At 36.0% G+C, this 27,993-nt stretch overlaps 3 protein-coding genes across 13 annotated transcripts; 2 read left to right on the top strand and 1 right to left on the bottom strand.

The window, feature by feature from the left end:
• Nucleotides 1–3: 3 nt before the first annotated feature.
• On the top strand, nucleotides 4–3,562 carry LOC129304978 (uncharacterized). Of its 8 annotated transcripts, XM_054944883.1 has the most exons (5): nucleotides 103–132; nucleotides 214–252; nucleotides 344–383; nucleotides 961–1,896; nucleotides 2,227–3,562. In XM_054944883.1, exons 3-5 carry the CDS (start codon nucleotides 378–380, stop codon nucleotides 3,064–3,066), a joined length of 1,782 nt encoding a protein of 593 aa, XP_054800858.1. In that variant the 5' UTR covers nucleotides 103–132; nucleotides 214–252; nucleotides 344–377; the 3' UTR covers nucleotides 3,067–3,562. The 8 variants fall into 8 exon arrangements, 6 of the variants coding, with proteins under 6 accessions (XP_054800827.1, XP_054800849.1, XP_054800835.1 ...); XM_054944874.1 differs by lacking the exon at nucleotides 214–252 and having other exon boundaries at nucleotides 55–132; nucleotides 327–383; XM_054944860.1 differs by having other exon boundaries at nucleotides 58–252.
• Nucleotides 3,563–6,096: 2,534 nt separating this feature from the next.
• LOC129312474 (IQ domain-containing protein IQM6) lies at nucleotides 6,097–10,911 on the top strand. The gene is made up of 9 exons (XM_054955114.1): nucleotides 6,097–6,292; nucleotides 7,590–7,727; nucleotides 8,062–8,176; nucleotides 8,262–8,327; nucleotides 8,406–8,494; nucleotides 8,576–8,663; nucleotides 8,866–9,096; nucleotides 9,214–9,315; nucleotides 9,505–10,911. Exons 2-9 carry the CDS (start codon nucleotides 7,591–7,593, stop codon nucleotides 10,192–10,194), a joined length of 1,518 nt encoding a protein of 505 aa, XP_054811089.1. The 5' UTR covers nucleotides 6,097–6,292; nucleotide 7,590; the 3' UTR covers nucleotides 10,195–10,911.
• Nucleotides 10,697–27,876, bottom strand: LOC129312483 (homogentisate solanesyltransferase, chloroplastic). Of its 4 annotated transcripts, XM_054955131.1 has the most exons (11): nucleotides 27,543–27,876; nucleotides 26,299–26,423; nucleotides 26,040–26,186; nucleotides 25,601–25,826; nucleotides 25,336–25,409; nucleotides 24,854–24,946; nucleotides 24,422–24,539; nucleotides 24,258–24,320; nucleotides 14,722–14,800; nucleotides 11,191–11,223; nucleotides 10,697–11,035 (listed from the first exon to the last, which is right to left on the bottom strand). In XM_054955131.1, exons 1-10 carry the CDS (start codon nucleotides 27,756–27,758, stop codon nucleotides 11,201–11,203), a joined length of 1,164 nt encoding a protein of 387 aa, XP_054811106.1. In that variant the 5' UTR covers nucleotides 27,759–27,876; the 3' UTR covers nucleotides 10,697–11,035; nucleotides 11,191–11,200. The 4 variants fall into 4 exon arrangements, 3 of the variants coding, with proteins under 3 accessions (XP_054811106.1, XP_054811097.1, XP_054811117.1); XR_008593596.1 differs by lacking the exon at nucleotides 14,722–14,800 and having other exon boundaries at nucleotides 24,258–24,337; nucleotides 27,543–27,875; XM_054955122.1 differs by lacking the exon at nucleotides 14,722–14,800 and having other exon boundaries at nucleotides 27,543–27,872.
• Nucleotides 27,877–27,993: the final 117 nt, after the last annotated feature.

The following is a 27,993-nucleotide window of genomic DNA, read 5'->3' as shown; positions in this document are numbered from 1 at the left end:
AAAAAAAAAAGGTGGTGCATGGCCTTGAAAAGTTTAATAGGTCTAAACGAGATTTCAGGTCGAGCAATGAAGTGGCCGGAGATCCTGCCAAAGCAATATGGGACCGTTAGAACAGTTAGCTATAGAACAAAGGTATGGAGCTTCGACTTCGCACCTTAAAATTAGCGATATCTGATGCTGCTATCTTTCTCCTGCGTCGGCTTTCATTGACAGGGATACACTCATATACATCGCAATGTTTCTCTAAAACTTGTATGAGAGCCTCTGCCCTTTTTTGCACCTGCATTTTCTTACTCTTTGTGAGATTTACTTCTAAAATTTTGAAGGTTTCATCCATTTCTAGGACGAAGCGAGTGATGTGTTAAATCTCAAAAGCAATGGCAGTAAGTTTTTTAATTTTTTTTCCATTACCAGTAATTTTGTTTGTTGAGAAATTGAGTACTGCATTGGTTTTGATTGTTTTCACCTTTTATAATGACATATATGATTTGATTTAACCAGATCTCAGTTACGTTTAACTATGAGAAAATTTATCTTATAATAAACTGGATCTGGAAAATGCACGCGATCAATAAATTTCAACTTTTCCAAAGCTATAATTAGAGACACACTCTAAGACTGTTTGAACATAATTCACAAATGGGTAAAAAAAGTCAACCGCATTTGACACATATATGATCTAATTCTGATCCTTGAGCATAAGGCGCACCGTGAAATCTTTCAATTTTTCAGCTGAATGGATCTTCAATTGTGAAATCTGTCTTATCTCTCACACAGAACCGGGAAAGTTGCCAAGTGGAAGGTGTAAAACAATTTCCATAGATATGAGAGGGCATGTAACGATGTTTCCCACATCAACTTCAAAGGCTTGACTATATGGAATAATATTAGGAAGAAGTGCTACCATCCTTAACGAACCACTTGGGAATTTTTATCACAATCTGTGGCTGCAATTTGCAGGAGCTCTCAAGCTTGGAAGGCCCTACAACAGAGGTGGACCTTGGACCTAAGAAGATTGAGGAAGAGAAAGAAGGTGGTCCCGCGTTCCATTGTGATCTTTATGATACAGAAATAGTTCACAAGGTGGCTGAGGCACTCCTTCCTGGGTTAGCCACGGCATGTGTTGATAACACAGCAGGAGGTCTCTTCATCACTCCTGGTTCAGTTGCTGCAGATTTGAGAAAGGAAATGATAGAGTACCTTACCATGAGGAGCGAGTCCTTTGTTGCAGAGCTGGTTGTGTTAGAAGGAGGGCCAGATAATGAACTTCTGGATAACCCTTTTGAGATCATTTCAGTTTTTGTGGATGACTTTGCAATTGAAAAGAGGAATCTTTTCAGTCGCTTTTCTGGTTGGCTGCTAAGTGAAAGAAGGGAAGACAGAATAGATGATATCGTTCAGGAGATGGAAATGAATGGGTTTTGGACACTAGAGCGAAGACAAGCAATTGCTGGAGCTTTAGTTAAGAATGTTGACTTCAAGAACTTGTTTCATTGCGACATGAAGTTCACCTCCTTGGAAGAACTTTCCAACCACGCTCATAATTGCGGCTTTAGGCCTATCATCTGTCATAACCAAGGGTGTGAGGCTAGATTCTGTGCAAGTCATTTGGAAAAGCATGATTCAGAATGTCCTTCCAAGATAATTCCTTGTGAACAGAAGTGCCCAGACCTCATTATGAGACGTGAGATGGACAGACACTGCATAACTAAATGTCCCATGAAGCTTGTGAACTGTCCTTTCTATGCTGTGGGTTGTCGGACCCCTATTGCACAATGTTTGGTTGATAAACATCGTTCTGATGAGCTTCATTTTCATGTCCTCTGCGTTCTGAAAGGCATCTACAAAGAAGCATCTGAAAAAGATCTTAAATCACGAGTGGATCAACTTGTGCAGGTAAGTGTCTGTTTAGTGGTTATGGCTAGTGTTTGATATACTTTGAAACCTTTGGTAACGAAATTTAGTTAGCTTTGAAGGTGATCATTAGAAAATGCTTTTTAGGCAGAGAAAAATGGCATTACTGAGAGTAGGAAAGAATGAATTTGACATCCTCATGCAGTTAATATGATTAAATTGAGGGTTCAGATACTCATATAAAGATACGAATTTGTAAGTTCTCAATATTACTTTCTTTCGAAAACTGTATTTCGCCATATTATTTGAAGATAGGGATTTGCCAATATCTTTCTCATCTTTTATATTCAGATTTTTAATCTCTTGTTATAGGAATCATCAAACAGCAGATTAGCAGAAGCTCGAGATGTGAGATTTTTTACTGCTGTTGTCAAGGATCTTGATTCAAAGCTAGAGCCTCTGGTGATCACTGTGAAGACAGAAAATGACGCGGAGAATTATGCGGAGAATGGAGATAGTAGCATAAAAGAAAAGGACAGTCAACAAAGCATGCAGACATCAAATGAGGAAAGTCCATTGGATAAAACTGAAGTCACTGTGGAGGCAAAAGGTGATGCCGTGAAGGAAGATAGTAATGTCAAGGAAAGTAATAATGCAGAAAATGGAGACAGTAGCCTAAAAGAAAATGACAGTCAACAAAGCATACAGACATCAAGTAAGGAAAATTCGTCGGATAAAACTGAAGGCAATGTGGAGGCAAAAAATGATGCCGTGAATGAAGATAGTAATATCAAAGAAAAGGACACTGAAAAGAATACACAGACGCCAATTGAGGAAAACTCATCAAATGAAGTTGAAATCACTGTTGAGATGGAAAATGCTGCAGAAAATGACAAAAAGAACGAAGATAGCTACACAAAGGAAAAGGACGATGAGCAGAGTACACAGATGTCGAGTATGAAAAATTCATCCGATAAAGTAGAAGTCCGTGCCTTCATAAATCAGGACAGTGTTGAGGATAGGACCAATAAGGAAGATAATGGCAACAATAAGGGCAACGCAAAAAGCATAGAGACTTCAAAGGGAGCAAATTCGTTAAAGGAAGCAGAAGTCAACGACTTGAATACTGCACATGTCGACAATAAGAGCAAGAATGCTGCAGATGGTAGTTTAAAACCCGAGGGCAATGAAGAGAGCACAAAAGCCAAATGAAAAGTGCATAAACAAAAAGTTGAAGTCACTACTGCACATGAAGATGCTGTTGTGAGAAACATCAAGGACGCAGATGCTAAAGATTAAAAGAATCAAGACGAGGATACGTTAGAAGATAAGGGTAGTGGCATAGGCCGATAATACTGAAAAGAACAAATGTTGGAGACGATACATTAGAAGACAAGGGTAGTGAAGGATGCATTTAGGTATCCACAGTGGAAATTAAAATTTATCAGATCCAGCTGAGGTCAGTGCATTGAAAGAGGATGATGATACGGAAAAGCAAAGGCCAGTGAAAAAAAAGAGAGATAGTTCTGGTGCGCCAAACTCATTAGATAAAAAGCTGAAGGCAAAATTTGAGAGCTTGTCTAATGAACTCTTACTAAATCTTTACTTGCTAAAGAGGTGTCTCACTTTGCAAGTAACCTATATACATTCCGATTACTCTAATTTAGCACGCTTTACCATCATTCATACATACATACATACATACATACATACAGATATTCCCTTTATGTTAACTAGCCTTTTCCATCGGATTTGTTCTCTAATTCCCAAAAGTTTTAGAGTGACGTTGGGCATTTTCATCATTGGCTACTTTGCATACCGCATCTTTTTTTTTTTTGGATGAATTAATCTTAATACTGACGTGCTAACAGACAGAGTGTTGCTGTGTTACAAATAACTCCATTTTGTTCTTGGGAATTTGTGTATGAAACCTAAGTGGCAGCTAAGTAGGAATCTTGCTGTGGGCTGTAGCATACCTTTTCTATGGCTATGTTTTGCTTTTGACGGATTAAAATCCATTGACAAAGCACCGCCAATTTAGTGAAGCTGACCAAAATCATAGCATTGGATTGGATATTACAAGAAATACTTTCAATATCAAAGTAAAACTCAAGTTTGATGAAAAATGCCACCATTCGATGCCATGTAAATACTTGTTGCATCGAAGCTCTGCTAAAGATTCCATACGTTAGCAAATGCAAAATTTGTGCTAGCGATTTCATAAAAACTGAAGAAAGATAGAGAATGATTCATATATTTTAAAATAAGAAATCTTCGCATATTTATAAAAAGAATTTATATTATTGACAAGTTATTAACAATATAACCTATCTCAACATTAATTTGTGCAGAGAGTAACGCACCTAATTCCTCTATAAGACAGTAACTTGTTTTTGGATAAAGTCAGGAATAAGGATTAGATTTAGATGCTCTATTTAAATAAGGATTTAAGCTTTTAAAATTATTTTTTTTAAAATAACCAAGCTTAAGGAAATAAATCCTGTAAAAAAAGGTTTAGACTTGGACAGCCCTTCAAGCCCTGTTATTTTATTATTATTTTTTTAAAATTTTTATTGCATTTGATTGGTTTGAAGAAGAGACTCTATTGCTAAACATCAAATTTTTAATCACTCAACTTTTTGAACCCTGTGATCACCTCTTACTTCTCCTTACTCATATCTCCCTCACTACCTCATGCCCTTAGCCATAGCCATTCAACCACTCAATCTCATGCCTCTTGTTCCTCGTCTCTCTCTCACCATCTTGCATCTCGTCTCTCTAACGAACTAGATTCTACTCTCCTTCTCACCTCTCGCATTTAGTTTTTGCATTCACACAAAGTCACTATATTATCTCCTTCTCAATCATTGTATTTTGACTTGTTTATTAGAGGGACCAATTTAATAGTGATCTCTTGATAGTGCTATTATCATTTTAAGTTTGTTCAATTGATATTTTTGAGGTGTGGTGAATTTTGATCTTAAGATTAATTATGAGAATTTAGATTTATAAATCTTCATCTTAAATTCAAACTTTTAAATTTTTATTGAATTTTATGTGAGATTTTAATTTATTTTATGTTAAATTTAGACTTTTAAATTTTTGTTAAACTCAAATGTTAGATTTTATTTTTTAAAAAAGAGAACTTACGGGTATAGCTCTAAACCTTGCATTTAAGGGTTGGGTTTTAGAATTAGGTTGAATTTTGGGCAATTGAAACCATTAAGGGTCCAATGAACCGGCTGCAACTTGCTCAAACATCCAACAAAACCAATCCGTTGCCGACATACAGGGGTCCAATGAGCCCATATCTTCATCAAATATAAGGCCCACTAGTAACCTCGGGACTGAATTGCAATGACAAGATAAGGTGGCAAAAAAAGTTATAAAAAAAACTTAAAAAAAAAAAGAAGGTCAATTTACCCGACAAAACAAATAAAACGCAACAAAATGAAGAAATGAGGAAACGATTAAAAGAAAACTTGAATTTAATTAAATGAAATTTACCTAACTTTCAACGAAACAAAATTGTTTTACCTAGCTAGTTTTAACTTCACGCACTTCCATGTAGATTCATAATTTTTACCTGCATTTATATTAACAAAACGGATTAGCAAACTAACAAACATATTAACACTAACAAATAATAAAGTAGGTATTTATCTAGCTATTATACCTTTATATATAACGCGTTGATATTGATTTTTTACCTGCATATTGATATTGATAAGAGCTATATAAAAACAATCAAGTATGTATAATTATTACTCCTTCGATTTCATAATGTCAATACTTTCATAACATTTATATTTTTTTTCTCATTACTCCTTAATTATATGAATAATCTAAAACTATTTTGATGCATTAAATTATGAGTAAAATTGACAATGTGATCAATATTTCTTAATACGTGATCATTATATCCTTTTTTTAATGCATTAACTTGACAATGTGATCAATATTTTAATAAAATAATTATATTTCTTAATATGAGTGCAAAAATTTTGAAAGACGTGTTTTGAAACGGGAAGAGTAACTCTTAACAACTTGTTTTCAATTAATTATTAATTATTTTTGTTTATCTGTAATTACAATTTTTTTTTTTTTTTGGGTAAGTTTACATTGTAAAGGGAAAACGTTTTTTCGTTCAATATGACATTCACCTCCTAAGAATAGTAGAGGGCCAACGTGTTGGGCATCGGACACTGCACTCTACAAAAGCTTGAAGGGAGCCACCCTGTAATTAACCTTCAGAGCCTCTGAAGATAAGAGGCCGATCAATCTCTTCATCTTCCTCATTGTTCGCTCTCTCTCTCTCTCATTTCTTCTGCTTCTCTTCGTTTTCTCTCTCTCTATACTTTTTGTTGGCTCTTCCTGCCACTGCCCAACCTCGCTTTGAAGCCTTTCTTCTTGTCCGGTGTCACAATCACAGGATAAGGTAGGCTCGTCAATCGCAAACCCTTCCTCTTGTTCATTCCTCTACTATAAAAACTCAATGTTTGTTTCCAGATCATTAATTTTTGAGCCATGCTAAAATTTCAGGAATATGTTAAAATGATTTGAGGTTAAAATTTGAAATGTATGTATAAAAAATTATAACTGATTCAAGGAGACGTTCTCAGAGGAATAAATCAAATAATTACTCCGATCATGGCATTGTCTCGTGACCCTGCTTCTCTCGAAATGCTTAAAACATGCGCGCGCGCGTAATTCTTTTAGATTTGATCGTTTACTTGCTTCCAGTGCATAATTGGATTTTATAGAATCTATTACGATGCTGGTTTTAGCTTTCCTATCTGCCTGAAATAACCGAGAAGTTTCTGTATGAGTTTTTGAAATCAAGTTTTACGTAATAAAGGCAATGGTAATCAAACCTAGTTTCCTTTCAGTGCATTGACTGAAATGTAAGTTTCCTACAATCTCTATTAGCAATCAGCACGCTTTCTTCTCTATATTTTAAAATCAGCTGAAATGATTAAAAGTGTGTCTAAGAAAATAACAACACTGCTTGAACTTCAGAAAAATAACTTCATTGTGCTTCAGTGATTGCTCCATTAGTGAGTTCGAGACGTCAAAATCCATATTTTTGAGACGGAAGAATCTTACAAGTGCTCCATACCTTTTCAATAATCTTCTTTAACCACATCTTTCATGCACATGCACTTTACATTTTGTCTGGCATTGTCTGAAAGCAAAGTTTTTTTATTAAACTGAGTTTTATCTATGGAGCAATTTGCTTCCTTTTTCGCAAACCATCAGTAATTTACCTGGATGTCTGGCACATCCTTTTGTTGGTGAAGATTCCATCTAATAATAGCCATAGTGCCAAAGTTTGATGCGTGTTCCGACCTTTTTGTTTTTCTTTTTTTATAAGCATACATTTTGTTTATAAAACTTGTTAATTTGGGGAATTAGACTTTTTCCGGACCATTTTCTGATATAAATGGTTAATAGTCCCTCCTTGGAAGCTATTCTCTGAAAATAAAATTTTTGGGCAGGGAGATATCAATAAGAGTCAAAGGCAGTGTCTCAGTAACAGTCACTGAGAAATCAAATCGTTAGAAGATGATACTTGAAAGCGCTCTTAACTTAAAGGGGCGGGAGTTAAAGGCTGTTTTTTCTTTCAATAGTCCCAGAGGAGATGTGGAGAATGACATCTCATGTAAATAAATAAGCATAAAGAATGAAGAAAAATTTGATAATCTGTCAATATCAACTAATCACTTCTCCGACAGCATGCTCCACTCACCTTTGCCACAGACTCCCTATGCTACGCCAAGAGACGAAGCAGCAACCAAATTGCAGAAAGTTTACAAAAGTTTCCGAACTAGGAGGCGGCTAGCAGATTGTGCAGTTCTTGCAGAGCAGAGATGGTTAGTATTTATCATTTGCCTTCTCAAATAGACATACTTTAGCTTTATTAGTCTCCTTTCAAGGTAAAACCGAAAAAAAAAAGCCCTATTATTCTCCTTGATCTGAGCGCATTGTTTAAGAATTTTATTTATAATGGTGGGGGTAGAATCTCATATTTAAGAAATCATTAGCCTTTTACATTTTCAGACTTTAGAGTTTTTACTTAGAACGATATCGAAGGAGTGTAGTTAACCGTCAAATTTTAAGATTAAAAAATTGTAAAAAAAAAATCATATTCCTATATCCCTCATTCTCTGTAAAAATTTGTTTTAAATTCAAATAAAACCCTTACAGGTGGAAGGTGTTGGATTTTGCTGAGCTAAGGCGGAGTTCAGTATCTTTTTTTGACATCGATAAGCCAGAGACTGCTCATTCCCGTTGGTCAAGGGCAAGAACGAGAGCTGCCAAAGTAACTTTTGAATCATAACGTTGACGTGTCCTATTGTCATTTACGTTTTATGAGCTGCTGAGGTTCTCTTTTTATTATTTGGCAGGTCGGAAAGGGGTTATCAAAGGACGGGAAGGCCCGTAAACTTGCTTTACAGCACTGGCTAGAAGCAGTGAGTCTCGCAGCTAAAGCAGTGCAAAATAATTAAAATGTTAGTTTTTCTGACTACTTGCTACTCTTTCAATGTCAGATTGATCCTCGGCATCGTTATGGCCATAATCTTCAATTTTACTATGCCAGATGGCTCCGTTGTGGCAGTGGTCAACCTTTCTTCTATTGGTAAGCATACACTGGTCCCGAAAGCAGGGGAAACAATCATACTAAATGATTGATGTAAATTAATTAAACTTCAAAATGCAGGCTTGATATTGGAGAAGGCAAGGAAATCAATCACGAAAGGTGCCCAAGATCAAAGCTTCAACTGCAATGCATCAGATATCTGGGTCCAGTAAGTTTTCTTGTCCTTTGACATCTCATTAAATGTTTCATTGAGAATATCAATCTCGTCTAACCCCAGCCAGAGATGGAGAGGAATTGGTCATACACTATTTCGTAAGAAGGCCAGAGTTAAAGTAAAATCCCATAACTTGTGGGTAGCTCAGTTGTCAAGCAACATGGTAACACAAAATTTTATATTTTTTGTTGTTAAGGTGGAAAGAAAAGCTTATGAAGTCGTGATAGAGAATGGGCGACTCTTCTACAAGCAGAGTGGGAAACTTGTTGAAACTACAGGAGATGCTAAGTGGATTTTTGTGCTCGGCACATCCAAAACTTTATATGTTGGACAGAAGATTAAGGGCAAATTTCAACATTCAAGTTTCCTGGCAGGGGGAGCCACTTCGTCTGCCGGAAGATTGGTGGTGGAAGGTGGTGTCATTAAAGTACGAATAGGAAAAAACATAAGATTTCTGGAATAGACTATTAGACTGATTTCCCTGCATTCCTTTCCTATTTAACTCTGTTCGTTATGCTGACATTAATATTTCTTCACTCCGAAGGCTGTTTGGGCTCACAGTGGTCATTATCTTCCGACAGAAGAAAATTTTCAGGCATTCTTGTCATTCCTCAAAGAACACGGCGTGGATCTTACAGATGTAGAGGTAAAAGAAACGAGATCTTGTTTCCGTATAAGATATCCTCTGCCAAAACGGAGATGGCTGCTGGCCATGCTATTCTGCTTAGGAACTTGACTAGAGCCTTCGTCAGATGTAAAGAAAAAGACATTTCAATACAAAACAGGAGAACAATTGAAGGCAAGTTCCTCACTTCCTTTTTTATGTTAAATCCAGGAAAACCCTATAGATGACGCAGGAGAAATGACCCGGGAGGAAAAGGATCTCATCTCCCGAGGCAATTCTTCATTGGCAGAGTTGCCTCACGACAATGATCCCGGAAGTTCTGGCACTGCAGCTAAGGTGATATCTGACTTGAGAAATGAGGATTATAATGCCATGTGCAATTCCCATCCGCCCTTGTCAAGATTGTCTGGAGGAGTCAGGTCAAAATTATCCACACTCGAAATAACAAGACGAGACAATGTATCAGACATATTTGGGAGGCAACAATCATATCCGTCAAGTGTTTGTTTTTTGGCTCCAGATTCCTTATCAGCTGGTTATGAGACAGCAGAAGATGAGACGGCAGAAGAATCATACATTGATGAGTCAGAATTCACGGTTTCTAAATCGAACTTGTTTGTTGAAGATCAAGGGGAAGGTGATAAGGATCCTATTCCGAGAGACAAAATAATCAAGAGGATAGATTTACACAAATCCATGATGTCATATCAGTTGGCCCATCAATTATCTACCAAATGGACAACAGGTGCTGGCCCGAGGATTGGTTGCATGAGAGACTACCCTTCAGAACTACAATTTCGAATTCTGGAACATCAAAACTTGTCTCCAAGGACTAGATCTCTTTCTCCATTTCCATCTCCCAGGGTCCCTTCAATCTCACGTTTCGCCCAAAAACCATAGCTTTATTCACCCTAGCCGATCATTTTCTTCAGGTAGGGGCAGTGTTTTGTACAGCAAGCCAATCAACTGGCAGTATACAGTGAAGGTCAAACTGAGTGATCCTGCGCTTCTCTTGGAGTCCAGAAAACCAAACTGACGTTCGTCCACACTCCGCAATGCTTCCGATGGCTGTTCTCCTACCCAAAAAGTTTTCGTAGGTCGAGTAGCGGGTACAAGAACCAGAAGAATTTTGCAAGCTCTGATTCCAAATGGAAAAAGAAAAAGAAGGCATCGTCGAAATCAATGAACTAGCAAGATAGTTGTGCCAAAACTTTCTAAGAGGGTGGTTAAGCCCTTTTGATCCATCCTTGAAATAACGCACTCCTGTGAGGATAACTAGGTGGAAATTAGAAGCGCAAAAGACTCCTATACGGTAGCCGAATGTGAAATGTGTCGGCTATAGTGACAACTGATGTCCTCTTTAGATGATCGATTGGTCACTGAAGGTGTTCAGTATACCAGGTTAAGGAACGCGTATTATGACCATTTGTAAAGATCTATAGGATGAATTACTGATATGTCCAATCAGTATATTTGGGCATGCATCAACATAAATTTTAAGCTTAGGGCAGAGTTCCTATGGCATTACGTCTTATTACAAGATGTTGTAGTGAATCATAACTACCAAAAGGCTAAAAAAAAAAAAAACATTTACTTGATACAACAACAAAATATTATCTAACAATGCCAGCATACTTATCTCCCGACACCAAATGTACAGCATTCGTTAGATGAACGGAAATAAGGCATATTCAGCATAAAAAAGATTCCATATAAATCGATAGAACCCTGAAATTCCTTCCTGCAGAAAACAATTCATGATGTTACAAAAGATGGAGAGAAAGATCCAGATTTTGAAAGTTTTACCACTTCATTCTAAGTGTATTGGACTAACATGATGAATGTATTGGAAAAACGACTACAATTATTTTCAAGGCAAACGGCGAGAACTGTTACCTTGGTATAATTAGCTTGTTCTAATACCCAAGTCTGAAATATAAGAAGAAGAAAAATCTGTTATGACAATTAAGTAATTTCATATTTTGTGTGCGCCTGAGTTTCATAGGGAAAAAAGAGTATAATAAAACACCAGACAATAAGCTTTCACAGACATTTAGGTTCCGATTAGCATACATTAGTAAGAACTACCAAAAGTGAATGCATTCTAATCAATGTCATTTTCACGAAAATTTCAACCACAGCAGGTTCTAGTGATATCACCAAGGACTTGAAGTCCATATAGCACTAAAATATATTGCATGCCAACTTCCAGTATTGCAAACTTAAAAGCAAGTTGCTTTCTACTGAAGGATATAATGGAGGGAAAAGAATTCGGGAATCTCTTCCTTCTTTTTCTTGTTTGTTTATGTCCATCTCTTCTAAAACATTCGGTCAGTAGTTAATCAACGATTATCCACAAAGGACCAAAATAAAGGTCAAAAGTTTTGGCAGCATGGACAGGAAAAACTAAATGTGTCCTTACAAAGAACTACAAACTTGAAAAGTAAAATGTAGGTCCCCTGGAACTTTCCTCCATTTAGTTGAAAGGTTTTGAGTTCAGGAAGGGGTATAAAAGGTGCTGGAGTTGAGCTCCTTTAATTGTATAACGGTTCATTTGGTTTGAGTGTAATGCGGGATTCAGCTCAGGGGATTTCAAAAGGGTTTACATATCAAACACGCAAAGGGATTGAAGTAATATCTTAAGCCAATGCTTCTGTTTTCTTTTTTGTCAAATTATCATTGTTCTAGGAGGATTCCTCATCCTCTTGTGATATCATTCCTCTTCTCTGTCAAGTCTTAACAAGTCTTCTTTCGTTAAGGTTATGTTACAGGAAAATGACATCCTTTAAGAGATTTTTTTCTTCCTAAACTCAATTCTACAACAAAATTTTCTGCTGTTTGTTATAATAAAAGTTTTTCCTCAATTTTTTTTTTTTTTTTGGTTGGGTTGCATGAAAACAAAAGGGTGGGAAATGGTAGATGGTGGCCAAGCAAATGGTTACACAACACAAGGGGGCATGTCTTCATGTATATATGTATGCATAAGCCTGCAACATGCATATAGGCATGTAGGCATGTTGTGTCTGCTTGCATATGCACATGCATGTAGGCATGTTGATAAGATCCCGGATAAAATTCAGATTTATTCAAGAAGAAAGCAACAAAAGATAAATTAGAATTGATTTCATTTTTATTTGATTTAGTATTGTATTTAGTTTTAGATATTTCTTCAGATTTTAGTTAGTTATAAGATTCTTTAAATTTTATTTAGATTCAGTATTTTATCTATTTAGATTTACAAGAGTTTATTTAGTGATCTTGTTATCTAGATTTTATTTATTATTTTAAATAGTATTTAGCATTATAAATATGACTGGCAATTCAAAAGCTAGGATATCAGAAAATTAATAAAACAGTCTTTCAAACCCTTTGGAGATTCTCCTAAGCATGGCTATTAAGTGAAGTATAGAGTGAAATTCTTACTCTATATCATCTTGATAGATTTATTCTCATCATTTCCTTATATTATTTTGAGCACCTAACAATTTGGCATCAAAGCCATAGTTACCACTCGTACTAGCCAAGATACCCACCCATCTGACAACACATCCAATAATGACCTAGAAAATCCCAACACACTCGCATCAAATCATTCAGCCACAATTGCTCAGAAACTTGAAACTCTTGATTTATTAAAAGAGAAGGCAGAGGCACGTGAAGCATTTACCATCAATAAAGACAAGAAGTCTAAAGATACGCATTGCAAGCACTATTATGAAGAAGAAGAAGAAGAAAGTGACAATGACCAAGAGAATTACAAATGCAAGAGATTTCCTTACACAAAAATTGACTTCCCAAAATTCAACGAAAGAGACCCACGAGGTTGGGTATTAAAAAAAAAATAGATACTATAACACCTGAAGAGCAAAAGGTGGATACTGCATCTATGTCTTTAGAAGGAGAGGCGTTAGATTTATTCGCTTGGGTTAATAATGAGCGAGCCATTCTGTACTGGGAAGAGCTTGTTAAATCGCTACAAGAGAACTTTGGGCCACCAAAATACCAAAACCCAGATGGATATTTGTGTGGCATCAAACAAACAGGGACGATGCAGGAATATCAGGCCGAAATATCTTTAAATGCTATTTTGGGAAGTAATAATGGGTCTGCGATGAAGTTAAAAGGGACATTAGAGAGACATGAGGTCCTTTTATTAGTGGATAGTGGATCCGCTCACAATTTTATTTCATATTCATTAGTGCAAGAAATTCATCTGCCAACCCAGTCCATGTCCTCTTTTGGGGTCCAAATTGGTGATAGTAGCATAGTTCGCTGCAACCATATATGTAAAGGGGTTGAAGTCCAACTTACTGGGATAACCATCAAGGAAGATTTTTTTTCCCCTTTACACTTGAAGGGGCTGATCTAGTTCTAGGTATTAAATGGTTAACATCACTCAATACGATGCAGGCTAATTGGAATAAACTCTTTATGATTTTTTCGGTAAACGGTAAAAGGTATAAGCTACAAAGAGTCCCCAATCCTACTAGAGGTGCCCAATTTAATTCAATGCAAGCTTTCGCTGACTCCAAACCTTTTCAATAATTCAACTTGAAACCTCTATTTACAGCATTCCCATATGTTTTTGAAGAACCCACACACTTGCCACCATTTAGAAATCACTCACATACCATTCCCTTACTACCAGGTAGGGGTGTTCATTTTACCCGCCCAATCCGTTGGTAAATGGGTCAACCCACACCCAACATCAAAGGAAGTTAAACAGGTACGGGCGGGTATATACTCGTATGTGAATAAATGGGCGGCTAATGGGTACAGCCTCGGGTGGTCCATACCTGCCCGTTTATATTTATTATTTAAAAAAAAGATAAGTGGAGATGGGCTATCAGTCACGCGGTCTGTAAGGCAAAAAAAAAAAAAAGACCCAACTCTCAACTCTCAAGCCCAAACCAAAAGTGTTTGGGGTCCCTCATCCGTGCTCTCAATCTCAACTCTCAAGTCTCAAACATTGTTAGACGCCAAACCCCTGACCTACAGACCAGTGTATGCATTGTGCTTGTGTGCCCTAGCCTTTCGTGACTCGTGATTGTAACATCCCAATTTAAATTTTAATAATTAATTTTGGTTAATAGAAATTTTGAAAAATATTTAGAGGTAAGCAAATTAGTAGAAAATAATTATTAAATCTAACTTAGGATATAATTCTAAATTAAATTTTTTTTAAAAAAAATTATTATTAATTAATTAATTAATTAAAAATATTATTAAATTATTATTATTAAAAAAACAGAGAAAAGGTGTGAATAAAAAAAAAAGGGAAGAAGAAGAAGAAGAATGAGTTTGCTTTCGGCGCCGCGTGCTGCAATCATTACGTATATATAATAATAATAATAAAAAAAGGGAGAGAGAGGAAAGAAGAAATAATTAAAAAAATGTGGGACCCACTGAATTTTTATAAAAACTCACCCGTTTCCTTTCGTTTCTTTAATTCTTTTCCTATGCGCGAGCTGAGGCGGAGAGAACGCGAGTCGCAGGTGCGAAATATCTAAATTTTCAAGGTAAGAGTTTTTAATAGGATATTTAGGGTGTAATTTTAAGCTTTTCAAGACTAAGTAAGTGTTCTAAAAATTTTTCTTAGTCATCCTTCTTCTTTGGTTTCTGAGTTTGTAGTGGTAGAAAATTTAAAATCTTGAAGAGGGATGAATTTATGTTGAATAAATATGGTTTTTGAGGTAGTCAGTAGTATAATAAATGTTCTCGAGTATAAATTTGTTGATGATCTTTGAATTTGTGGCTTATGGATCAAATTCTAAACTAGATCTGAAAATATATGTTGATTTATTGAGGTTTAGATGATTATTTGGGATGAGAAATGAATTATTATGGCTATAGGATTATGATTCTAAGCTAGAGACTCAATTTTTAATTTTTGAATATTTTAGGTACGAATTTATGAAATAAAAAGAAAATTTTGATAATAAAAATTAGTTTAGAAGTTGATTTTTAGATTATTAATGTTTATTGATAATTAAAAGAAGAGTTAAAAATTTTACTTAATAGTATTAACTCTAGATTTGTATTAAGATTGAGATTAGGAATTATGTTATATTTTTAATTCTATTATTAGAATTATTTTATTAGTTTCAAAAATTGAAACTAATATTTATAAATAATATGTTATTTGTAGATTGTATTACTGGTGAAGATTGTGGTGAGAGAGAAATTTTAAGGAATAATTTATTGAAAAAGCCACAAGGTAACCATGCTTTTAATTTGTGATTAGTGTTACTTCATGTTAATTGGGTGATTATTGAGAAAATTATGAATTTTGTAATATTGTATAATTGTGCAATATTATTATGAATTTGTTTAATTATTGTGGGAGGTGTTGGGAGACTTGCTATTATTGTTGTATTTATGTGCCACATGGTACGCCCCTATTGGAGCTCAATAGGTAGCTTGTAAGGGCTCGGGCTAATCTACCTTTGGCCAGGTAATTTAGCACCGAGTGAGGGCTACTGCTCGAGGTTAATAGAGGGATATAAGGATGGTTGTTTGTGTGTATTGTAATATTTTTTATATTTGTTGGAATTATATTATTTTTAATTCTCACTTAGTAAGCACACACTTAACTGTTTGTATACACTATCATAAATTAGCTTTGGTTACTGGGACTTTTGAGTCTCATTATGTGGTTAACAATTTTCAGGAGAAGAGCCACGAGTGACACGTGAAGGAGTCCCAGAGACTTAGTGGTATAGATCCACTGTCTCTTTTGGGTATTTAATTTATGATTTATAATGTGTTATATTGTCAATATTAGGGCTTTTTGTTTATTGTCAATTATATGAATATATAAATGTAATCATGCCTTTCAAACTATTTTTATTTTTGGTACAATTTGAATTACTGTAATTTTAATATTTGGTTTACTTTAAATTGGTTAAAATGGCATGATTATAAGGCCAAATAACTGGCTTGTGTTGAAAATTGACTAAATTGCTTATTTTACTTGTTGGGAGTATAAGGATGGACAAATGTGATTTAGTTTACTTGTTGGGAGTATAAGGATGGACAAATGTGATTTAGCCTAATGGCATGTGGGAGGTAAAAACTTATCTGAAATGTTATAGTGTGTGAGTTGAAGCCAATTATAAAATATTTTATATTGAAATTATTGATATAAAAATGTGTTGGGTGGCTATAACCCAACTATGGTTGAGTTAAATTATTTTTTTAAAAAAATTTTGGTGTGTTACAGTGATCATGAGCGGCAAAGCTGCAGCTGCCTAAGTATTGAGCTGCGACTGCCTGAGCTCTTTCATCTTTGCCCTTCACCAATCACCACTGTTGCCTTCGAGGCTTCGACCTTCACTCACTCTGTTCACGCTCACTGTTCACTCAGTGCGTGACTAGACCATTCCCCTATTCGGCCATCACCAAGTCAACTTCAGCTTCAGCTTGAGATTCTATCACCTCTGTCATTGATCTCATTTGTAGCAGTCGCACCACGCAACCACGCACTATTGCACTTACAAGTTGCATCTAGTTGAACAGCTCCTTACACCATCACATGCACCAGCTAGTTAGCTACCTTCTTCTCATCCCAGAATCTAAGGTTATTGCTCTTGCTTACTCCCTCCACAATTTTCTGTATAATCCTGTTCTTGTCTTTTATCAATTTTTTGTAGAGTCTAAAAGCATTTTGTAATTAATGACTTTGGCTAATGATGAAGTAATTAATGTTTAGTGACGATGAATTCTTTGAATGCTACTATGTATCAATTGTCTTTGGTTTACATGTTGAGTTGCTATGTGGTCTACATGTTGAGTTGCTGTGAAATAAACAACATTTTGCATTTGTCTATAACTGTTGGAGAATTTAAATGTAATTCTTGTTTATATTTAAGTATTTCACCATAATGCATATCTTAGTAATCTAAGACAAAACCAACAATGTAACCATGATGATTTGTTGTAATCTTCAAATTGAATGATTTGCTTGTCAATGATAATTTGTGGTAATTGAAATTAAATTTACTTGTCATACACTTTTAAAAAAATTGTGCTGGGATTGTTTTCTCCCCCTTTTCTCATCGAAGCCTGGCTGATCCACAAGCCATAGTGTAATCAAATTGAACCATTTTATAGGTTGGTTGAAGGGGAGTGCTTATGCCATAATGCCATTACTGTTTAGAATCTACCTATATTGTTGTGAACTTGTAATTTTGTTTATAGTTTAGTTAATGTGTTGTGCCATAGACCAAATGGGTTTGTGATTGGTTTGGTTTGGCTGTTGTATAATTTTTATTTTCAAATTAATTATGAAAAATGTGCACGCTACTAAAAGGGAACATGAGTCTAAAGCTACCACCACCATCCCAACACCCACTGAATCTAAAGCTACCTAAGCTGAAGAAGTGCCTCCCTCCACACGAAAGAGGAGTGCAACAACTGAAATGTGGAATCATTATGAAAAGTTTATAAATAATAAAGGTGAGCATAGGGCCAAATGCAACTATTGCGGAAAGAATTTTGCTAACCCTTCTTCTAAAACTGGGACTAAGAACCTTTGGCGACATTTTGATTCTTGCCTGAAGAGGCCAAACAAAGCCAAGGCAGGACAATCCTTGTTCTCTACTTCTTTTGGTAAATCAATGACTCATCAGCCGTATAATGCATAACGATGCAAAAAAGCAACTGCTGAATTTATCACCTTGGATGAGATGCCATTTCGAGTTGTGAAAGGGCAAAGTTTTAGAAAAATGTTGGTAGTGCTTGAACCGAGATTTACAAGCCCTTCCCATACCACCACCATGGCTAAGTAGTACTACAAGATATATCTAGAAGAAGCTAAACATTTGAAAAGGTATTTTAAGAAATCTAAAGTTTGTGTGTCCCTCACCACAGATTGTTAGACTTCAATACAAATTCCAACTATATGTGTCTAACAGCTCATTAAATTGAAGAGAAATGGACATTACATAAATGAATTTTAAATTTTTGTGTGGTTGAAAACCATAAAGGGGATACCATTGGCAATGAAATTGAAGGATGCTTATTCTATTAGGGTATTGAGAAAGTATTTGCCATTACAGTTGATAATACTTCTTCTAATGATTCTGCTGTTGTGCTTTTAAAAAAAAAATTAGAAGATTTAGGAGGTCTAGCATGTGAAGTTCTTGTAGATGCAGTGTACTGCTCATATTTTAAATTTAATTATTTTAGAGGGCCTTAAACATATGAATCAATCTATTGAACTCATTCAGCATGCAATCAAGTTTGTTAGATCTTTCACATGCAGGCTTAGCATGGATTGTTGCATTGTTTGTTTCAGAGAGTCTACTTAGCATGGATTGTCCAACTAGAAAATTTACATTATTGTTACATTGTGATTGTTTTCATTGTGATATGTAATTTTTCTTAACATTTGTTTTTGGCTCATCTTAATAGGTGGAATTCAACATATCTTATGTTGCAAAATGCCATTAAGTTCACTAAGGTCTTTGATAGGATGGAGGATGAAGATCAAGATTACAAGAACTATTTCAAAAAAAAAAAGTTAAGCTGTCTTTAAGCTTAAGCTATGTGGATGATAGGATAGGAATGGAGGATGAAGAGGAACTTGGTGATTATGATGGTGATGGAGGTACAGTTAAACCTCCTAATGCCTATGACTGGAGTGTTGCAAAAGAATTTCTCACCTTTTTAGAATTGTTCTACAACATGGCTCTTCATTTTTCTGGATCAAATTATGTCACATCAAACACATGTTTTCAAAATATAGTTGTAATCAAGACACGATTAGATTCAATTGGAGGTGAATCCAATTCTTTGTTGAGTGACATGGTAGAAAGGATGCAAAGTAAGTATGACAAGTATTAGGGGAAAGGCAAAAAACATGAATCCATTGTTGGTGATAGCTGTGATTCTTGACCCTAGATACAAATTTTCTTATGTTGAAGTTGCTTTCAAGCATTTTATTAGTGATTACACAAAAAGAGAAATGCTGAAAAAGAAGATTATAGGGCTCCTGCATCACTTATTTGATGAGTACTCTGCAACTCTTACAATCAGTGGGAGTGAACCATCTAGAACTGGCACAGAGGTAGGGGATAGCAGTGCCAGTAGTAGGGGGAAGCAAGTTCCTCCATCTTCTAAAAAAATTATTGATATGATAATGCAAAATTTCTTAACCATTACAATGAGTAAGCGTTCGAAGAAACCAATTTCAGAGGTGGGAGGGTATTTAAATGCAGAGTTAGTAGATGCTTGTGATGATAATTTTGACATTTTGGCATGGTGGAAGGTGAATTCTTCTAAGTATAAAGTTCTGGGTTTGATTGCATGTGATTTGTTAGCTATACCTATCTCCAGAGCGTCTTCAGAATCTGTTTTTAATATTAGGGGTCGAATGCTAGATGCTTTCAGGAGTTCTTTATCTTCAACAATGGTCGAGGCACTCATTTGCACTCAAACTAGCTATCATCAACATCATGCACCCCGGTGGAAGAGATTAATATTGATTATTTTGATGAGACTTTACGTGCTGTTGATGGTAATCTGAATAAGTTATTTGATTTATATTCATTTTGATTTATAATATATATATATATATATATATTATTACTTACTAATCTAGCTGTCTTAATTTGTTTTGTAGAGGAGGAATCAATAGCTCAATCTTCTACCGTATCAAGTGACTCCGAAGAAAACAATCATTGAATAAGGATCCATAAGGCTAAATGGGTTATGACTTTAGAAATTAGAATTATTGATCCTTATTTATTTAGTATTTTTTGTTAAAATATTTATCCTTGTATTATCCAGATATTTAAACTTTATGAATGATGCTACTTAAGTACTTATGTTAATTTAGAACGGGATGAGAAGCATATGTTTTTATTCTTTTTTTTTTCTTAAGAAAATGGGTGGCCTAGACCTGCCCATACCCATTTGTACCCGTTTAAAAATGGGCACAAACGGGTATAAACGGATAAGGGTGGGTGGCCACCCATTTACACCCGTACTACCAGGGGCAACCCTCTAAATTTATGACCATATAGGTATCCTCATTATCAAAAAATTGAGATTGAGAAGCAACTCAAAGAATTACTACAAAAGGGGTTTATTCAGCCTAATTCCAGTCTATTTGCCAGCCCAGTATTATTGGTTACAAAAAAGGATGATTCATGGCGTCTTTGCGTAGATTATCGAAAATTGAATAGCATCACGATTCTAGACAAATATCCAATCCCCAACATTGATGAGTTACACAGGGCAGTTTATTTCTCCAAATTGGATTTGCGATCAGGATACCACCAAATTAGGATGTCACCTGATGATATTTACAAAACGGCATTTCAAACTACTTTGGGTACTATGAATTCACAATCATGCCCTTCAGCTTAACTAATGCTCCAGCCACTTTTCAAGCAACTATGAACAATTTATTTGGTCTTTTTTGATGATATTTTGATCTACAGTTCCTCTTTCCAACAACACCAAGATCAATTGCAAATCGTCTTACAGACACTACAAAAAAATGTGTTCTGTGTTAATTTAAAAAAATGCTTCATTGGGAGGCCAAGGGTTCCCTTTTTAGGGCACAAAATTTCTGCCTAGGGAGTTGAAGTGGAAGATGAAAAGCTGAAGGCAGTACGAGAATGGCCTATTCCAAAAAATGTAAAAGAGTTACGCAGGTTTTTAGGCCTTGCAGGACATTACCGATGTTTTGTGAAGAATTTCAGGATTATTGTGCAACTCTTCACTGAGTTGACTAAGAAGGATGCCTTCTAGTCTGAACCAGCTCAGAAAGCCTTTAATCGCCTTAAACTTGCATTGATGATGGCACCTGTCTTACAATTGCCAAATTTTGAGGAGGAATTTACAATTGAATGCGATGCATCCACAGAAGGGATTGAAGCTATACTGGTGCAAAACAACCATCCTATTACTTACTTCAATAAAAGGTTTTCTTTCTCTAACCGCTTCAAGTCCACTTACGATTGTAAACTCCTTGCGTTAGTGCTTGCAGTACAAAAATGGCGCCATTACCTACTCGGAAGGCATTTCTTTGTCAAAACCAATCATGCCAATCTCCAATATTTACTACAATAGCGTTTCACCACCAACACCCAACAAAGGTTGATCATCAAACTCTTACCATTTAATTTCACTATTATCCATAAGGCAAGAATGGAAAATAAAGGGGCCGATGTATTGTCAAGATGACCACAACATGCTGATTTTTTTTCAACTGGCAATCCCCTTCGCATCTAAGCTACATGACCTCTCCTCTGAATTGGCATTAGATCCCTTCACTAATGAAATAATGCAAGATTTGCTAAAAAATCCAACATCTCGACCTAGATTCCATCCGGTTAATAACAAACTTTTCTATGATCATAGAATAGTCATCCCTTATTCATCACAATTGCGACCAAAGTTACTAGCCCAAGCTCACTCTACGACTATTGGAGGACACGATGGGTTTCTCAAAACATTTAAATGTCTCTCACAGAATTTTTATTGGCCAGCAATGAAAACAAATGTGAAGGCCTATGTACGACATTATGTTACTTGTTAGCAAAATAAGTATCAAACTTTGGCACCAACGAAACTTCTTCAACCCTTACCTATGCCCTCTCACATTTAGGAGGACATCTCACTTGATTTTATCAATGGTCTTCCAAAGTCTAGTAGGTTTGAGGTCATTTTAGTAGTAGTGGATCATTTGAGTAAGTATGCCCATTTCCTGGCCCTTTCGCATCCTTACACAGCAAAGAAAGTTGCCACGGTCTTTTGTGAGGAAATTATCCGCCTACATGGGGTACCTCACTTGATCGTCTCTGATATGGGCCCTATATTCATGAGTTCCTCTTGGCAAGAATTATTCCAATTAAGCCAAACCAAGTTGAAGATTAGTACTACTTACCATCCCCAAACAAATGGTCAAACAGAAGTGGTCAACCACTGTCTTAAAGCGTATTTGTGCTATTTTGCACACGAGCAACCTAAGTCGTGGCACAAGTTTCTTTGTTGGGCAAAGTACTCATACAACACTGGTTATCATACATCAACCAACCATTCACCTTTCAAGCTGATATACGGGAGAAATCCTCCTCCCCTACTACCTTACATGAATGGATAAACACCTGTAGCTGACTTGGAAGATCAACTTGAGACCAAACATGCAATGATCCGACTTCTAAAGGATGATCTATGCAAGGCTCAGGACCGGATGAAGGCTTGTGTTGACAAGCATAGAAGAGAAGCCGAGTATGCTGTGGGCGATATTGTGTGGTTGCGAATACAGCCTTTTCGTTAACAATCCCTTACCAAGCAAAAGTTTGAAAAATTATTACCTCGTTTTTTAGGCCCTACAAGATTCTTTGAAGGATTGGCAAAGTAACTTATGAATTAGATTTACCAAAAGATGCTCGTATTCACCCTATTTTCCATGTATCTCTATTGCGCCAAGCTCATGGGATGGATCCGCCACTTACACCAGCTCCCTTACCACTATCAGTTGATTTTGAGTTACACGTAAGGCCTCACTGAGTCTTAGATCATCGACAAACTTGTCATCATTCACTTGAACTCTTAGTGGAACGGCACAAGTGACCTGTGGAAGAGGCAAGCTGGGAGGACTACGACCTATTGCATGCTCAATTCCCTTCTTTTCAACTTGAGGACAAGTTAAGTTTTCAAGGGGGTAATGATAATAAGATCCCAGATAAAATTCAGATTTATTCAAGAAGGAAGCGACAAAAGATAAATTAGGATTGATTTCATTTTTATTTGATTTAGATTTCATTTTTTATTTGATTTAGTATTTTATTTAGTTTTTAGATATTTTTTCAGATTTTAGTTAGTTATTAAGATTCTTTAAATCTTATTCAGTTTCAATATTTTATCTATTTAGATTTTATTCAATATTTTAGATTTTAGGAGAGTCTATTTATGGATCTTGTTATCTAGATTTTATTTATTATTTTAAATTATATTTAGCATCATAAATAGAACTAGCAACTCAAAAGCTAGGATATCAAAAAATTAATAAAACAGTCTTTCAAACCCTTTGAAAATTCTCCTAAGCGTGACTATTGAGAGAAGTATAGAACAAGAATCTTGTTCTATATTATCTTGATAGATTTATTCTCATCGCGTCCTTTTATTATTTTGAGCACCCAACACATGTGCCCATCCATACAAGAGCGTACCCATTTGCATGCTAGTTTGTATATATTTGGCATGTTTACATGTGTGACCATACAAGTGTAGATATGTATGCATTTGTACTAACATGTGGGTGTATATGTGTACTTGTGTGTGTGTTTGAATGAGTGTAATGCCATGTGAACAAAAGGGGTGTAGTTGCATGTTTATATATGTATGTGCAATTAGCTTTCATACGAATGCAGAGTGTTTCTATATCCTTGCATATGTGCATGGGTACTTGCATGTTTAAACATGAAGTGTATGAACGTATGGTAGTAAGCTGTCATAATAGCTAGTTGTCGATACAATATAAACGCTTTCCATACTTCTTTTTTTTTTTTTTCAAAGAAAAATCTTCCTTTGAAAAGAAAAAAATTTTGGATGGCAGAAAAATTCTGGGAAGAAAATTTTCCTTTCTGGCAAAACAAGCAGATTTTCTCTCAGAACAAACACGGCTTAAAAGGGAAAAAAAATGGAAAGTTAAAGGAAGAAGCACTTCCAAATTGTGATAACATTCTTTAAGAACTTGACATATGCCTAAATATATTCAGTTGAATACCCACAATATGAAATATATCAGTAACCACTTTCTGTAAACAAGTATAAACGGGGCAAAAGAAAAAAGAAGAAGCATACTTTGTTTGGCCTATGGATTTATATAATAAAGGGGAAGAGCAAAATCAAGAATATAAAATAAAAAGAAACAGCGTGAAGCATGCCTGAAAATCCACCTGGACAATAATGACAGCCACAAAAGTTATGAACCCAAAGAAACAAACCTGAAAAACCAGGCTTGATGCAAATAACAAATGAGCTGGTATCAACAGCCAGCGCCTGAAAGCCTGTAACATGTGGCCAACTTTACACATGGTTTTGTTTTCATGGAAGACAATATAAATAACTTAATGCAAGTGACTGGTAAATAACGCAAGTTTGTATTCACCTGTGGTAAATATATTGCTGCCAGTATGGAAACGATATAGTTCATCAGCAAAATTCCAGAACCAAGGAAAGCAATATTACGAACTCCTAGTTTAGTAGCAAAGGTTGAGATCTGATACCTAAAATAGTTATTACATTCAATTCATCATCAGATGAAATATGAAATTACTCACAGAGTGAATATGCATTAAATACACACACGTGCATGTACACCTAATATAATACATATCTATATATAATATAAAAGCTCTAACAAATCACACTACACAAGGCTCACAAATAATGACTTGTTTTTCAAACTTTATGCAATGCACAGGATTCACCCCAGTTAAAAGAAAATACTGTTTTATCATAGGGGGAAAAAAGGCACGGTATCTGCAAGTCAGCTGATTGAGATAAATAGATTATAGATCTACAGCATTAAAAAACTCACTTGCGATCCCCCTCAACATCTGGAAGATCTTTTGTTATGGCAATTACCAGCGCAAACAACGTTACAAATGTTGTGATGAAAACCACAGGAGAGCTGCAGCAAGGGAAATATGAATAAGTACGCAATAAGTTATCAAAATATAAACTGCATTGCTGCGATAATGAAAAAAATTTGAATGAAAAGCTAATGTCATCCTGAACTTTATTGGCATACTAAGGAAGCATAGATTTACTTGAAAAACACAATTGACTGACTCAACCATTTCAAGGTGGAGCCCGTCATTGCTCGTGTCCTTCATTAAGAGAACCTAACTTTCACAGTTTCTTTTCATTTATAACCTTTTCTATCGGAACACCATACATTCATAACTACTGTGGTCTTCAAGGAGCCCTATGTTTGAACATTAGGCACCTACAACCTTTTTTTTTTTTCACATCGTCCAGTTACGAATATGAATATACAAATGCTAAACTCCAACAAACCTCCACTGAAAGGTAAGTCCAAGAGCAGCTCTAGTAGCGTAATACACGCCAAAGTTAAGAAGAAAACCCCGTACCTGCACATGCTAATTCTGTCAATCTTTGTACAATAGTATGAACTAATGAACATACAGATCATATAAAAAATGAATTCAACCAAAAGAATTGCAACTAAATCAAAGTAGAATCCCTTTTAGATTTTAAGAAAAATCAATAAATCAACAGTTAATACATGCAAAGACTGATGGAAAAGAAGAAGAACTCTTACCGTGGCAATAATAAGAAATGCTGCCACAGGAAACCTTTTCATTCTAAAAGGAGGAACAGAGTAAATGGTGCCAAGAAGAAGGCCAAGAGTGTAAAGAGAAAAAATAAAGGGCCCAAAGTTCAATCCAACAATCAACAAGCCAGCTGCAGCAAAAAATATTACCAAGAACCAAGCAGATTGAACTGAAAGATCTCCTGCAGCTATAGGTAAATAGGGTTTGTTTACCCTGAAAACAAACATAAAGCTAACTTAGATGCACTTGGCAAGGAAGTCTACTAGAAGCATGAAAAAGTTGAAATCCGAGGAATGGAATCTCAGAATACAACTGTTCTGGAGTTGATGCAGCTTTAAAAGATATATTGCAACTTAGCAATAAATAAGCAATGACCAGGAAATAAGAAGATAGGAAGAGGACAAACTGTATACATCTGCGTCATACTTGTCAATACTAACATCATAAATTTGATTGATGCCAACTATATAGCCATTCCCGCATATCAAGGCAAAAAGACCTGAGAATGCCTTGAGCAAAAGCGACCACTTTATCAAATTTGAATTCTCAACTAAAGCTCTTGCCACCAAAGCGCTGTAGGCACAGAAAGTGAAAATGAGATTAAGTATGCTTGGCATGAAGTAGCAAAAAAATCCATAAAACGGAAGAAGAAAAAACATTAGCATCAAGGTTTGATGTTACTCACACAGAACCTAAAGCTGTACCACGTATAGTATGGGGTCGTAAAAATCTCCAACATGCATCTTTGAAAGCTGAAATTCTGTCTGCAATTGCATGATCAGGTCCAGCAGCTCCAGCTTGACTACAGGCCTGGGAGCATTCAGTTCAATTAAAGTGATACAACAGATTCACCAGAGAATGGTGATAAAATAGACTCAAATCACGTACATCAAAATCAAACTTCATGAAAAATCACTTCTTTGAAACCAATATAAACATTTACAGGCCAAGGGAAAATTGAACAGCAAAACATGTGCTTAAGGTGAACAGTTATTTCCATTAAAAAGCCATGGAAATATGTGTTATTTGTAATGTATCTGCAATCTCTTCAAAATGTATTAAAAAGCCATGGAAATATAAAGTTAATCTAATTGACAACACTCAGGATAAGTGTGCCAGTGACAATCTTAAATTCACTAACACTATAGCTGTCCCCTAATTATTTTTCAGTTCATTCTAACTGCCTATTTATTGCCACCTCACCGTACCATGCTATCGACCTGCACCATCACTGCAAACACCACGTTGCCACTGTCACCAACTTGGCCAGTTAGATTGTCATCTATGATCATTGATATTATCATTGGAATCAGTCCAACTTCGTTATTGCAATGTTATAACGACAATTACCAGGTGGTCCGGGCCCGTTATGAGATGTAACACTCAATGTTATTGCCCTACTGCAGTGTACTAGTACTAGTCTTCCACCAATTTTGAAAGTTCCGCGATCCGCGACAGTCAGTGTCAATGCTCATCAACTTGCCATGCCACAGGGTCGTGAGTTCTTATCCTACACGGCCACTTAACTCTTTCATTTGACGCATTACCTGCTTAACAACCAGACCCGACTGTTGACATTATCTTCGTCGTTGCACCCTCTCAGCATCATGGCATGTCCAGGATACCACAGTTAGTCCGTTATTACAAGTTGCTTCCATTAGAAACATGTTGCCAAATTATATCATTTCCTAATCAGAGCATCTCAAGACTAAATAGCGTGCTTGTACGCGAACTACTGGCATGCAAAATTAGTGGCGCCATTGATGCAAACTCAATTTGACTACTTAACGACTCAGTCCAAGGATATTGTGTTCTTGGTCACCCTTAGACCTCACTTTGTAACGAAATGCCAGGCAAAACCCAAGTATATCCAGCAAAGCACGGATAGTTGAAACAAAATTCTAATAGGATGCGGAAAGAAATACTAACCCTGATGGAATTGGGTCTCTGTTGTCTCTTTGAAACAGGCTTAGAACAGCTTGTGTTATCGAATAGGCCAACGGAATGCGAGTTTCTGGAAAATCCCAAGAACAAATTCGAGATTATAGGTGTTGCCTGACACGGTATTTTCACGCAATACGAAGAATTCCACCTAGGAACTATAGCAGGAACCCGAATTGAAGTGGAACAAGATGAAAGCTCCATGCGGAGCAGGGAATATCAACACTCACAGGCACCGAAGCAAAGCAAATGGCAAAATAGTTGTGTGGTATAGCTAGCAACAAACACGCCACATAAGGGCGGTCACAAATGTGGGGTCACCCTTTCCCAGCGCCTGCACTTCAAAACATTGTTCGTCAGCGTCTTTTAAATGAAGGGGTAATTCGGGTTAAAAACGGGAATGCATGATGAAGGAGTAAAATATTATTCATAATTATTT

The sequence above is a fragment of the Prosopis cineraria genome, unplaced genomic scaffold (genome assembly GCF_029017545.1).
Source record: "Prosopis cineraria cultivar Desert tree isolate PC_DT_omini unplaced genomic scaffold, ASM2901754v1 PC1, whole genome shotgun sequence".
Classification (NCBI taxonomy): domain Eukaryota; kingdom Viridiplantae; phylum Streptophyta; class Magnoliopsida; order Fabales; family Fabaceae; genus Prosopis; species Prosopis cineraria.
This window is presented reverse-complemented; position numbering and strand designations above follow the sequence as displayed.

Bases quoted from the DNA above. Each gene is read 5' to 3' on its own strand.
- LOC129304978 (XM_054944852.1), top strand. From the start codon at position 67: ATGAAGTGGCCGGAGATCCTGCCAAAGCAATATGGGACCGTTAGAACA. The intron at 133-960 runs GTATGGAGCTTC...TGCAATTTGCAG, and splicing joins CAGTTAGCTATAGAACAAAG to GAGCTCTCAAGCTTGGAAGG. The intron at 1,897-2,226 runs GTAAGTGTCTGT...CTCTTGTTATAG, and splicing joins GAGTGGATCAACTTGTGCAG to GAATCATCAAACAGCAGATT.
- LOC129312474 (XM_054955114.1), top strand. From the start codon at position 7,591: ATGCTCCACTCACCTTTGCCACAGACTCCCTATGCTACGCCAAGAGAC. The intron at 8,495-8,575 runs GTAAGCATACAC...TTCAAAATGCAG, and splicing joins GGTCAACCTTTCTTCTATTG to GCTTGATATTGGAGAAGGCA. The intron at 9,097-9,213 runs GTACGAATAGGA...TTCACTCCGAAG, and splicing joins TGGAAGGTGGTGTCATTAAA to GCTGTTTGGGCTCACAGTGG.
- LOC129312483 (XM_054955122.1), bottom strand. From the start codon at position 27,758: ATGGAGCTTTCATCTTGTTCCACTTCAATTCGGGTTCCTGCTATAGTT. The intron at 26,187-26,298 runs GTGAGTAACATC...CTGTGCCTACAG, and splicing joins GGTACAGCTTTAGGTTCTGT to CGCTTTGGTGGCAAGAGCTT. The intron at 11,036-11,190 runs GTAACAGTTCTC...TGTTTTCTGCAG, and splicing joins AACAAGCTAATTATACCAAG to GAAGGAATTTCAGGGTTCTA.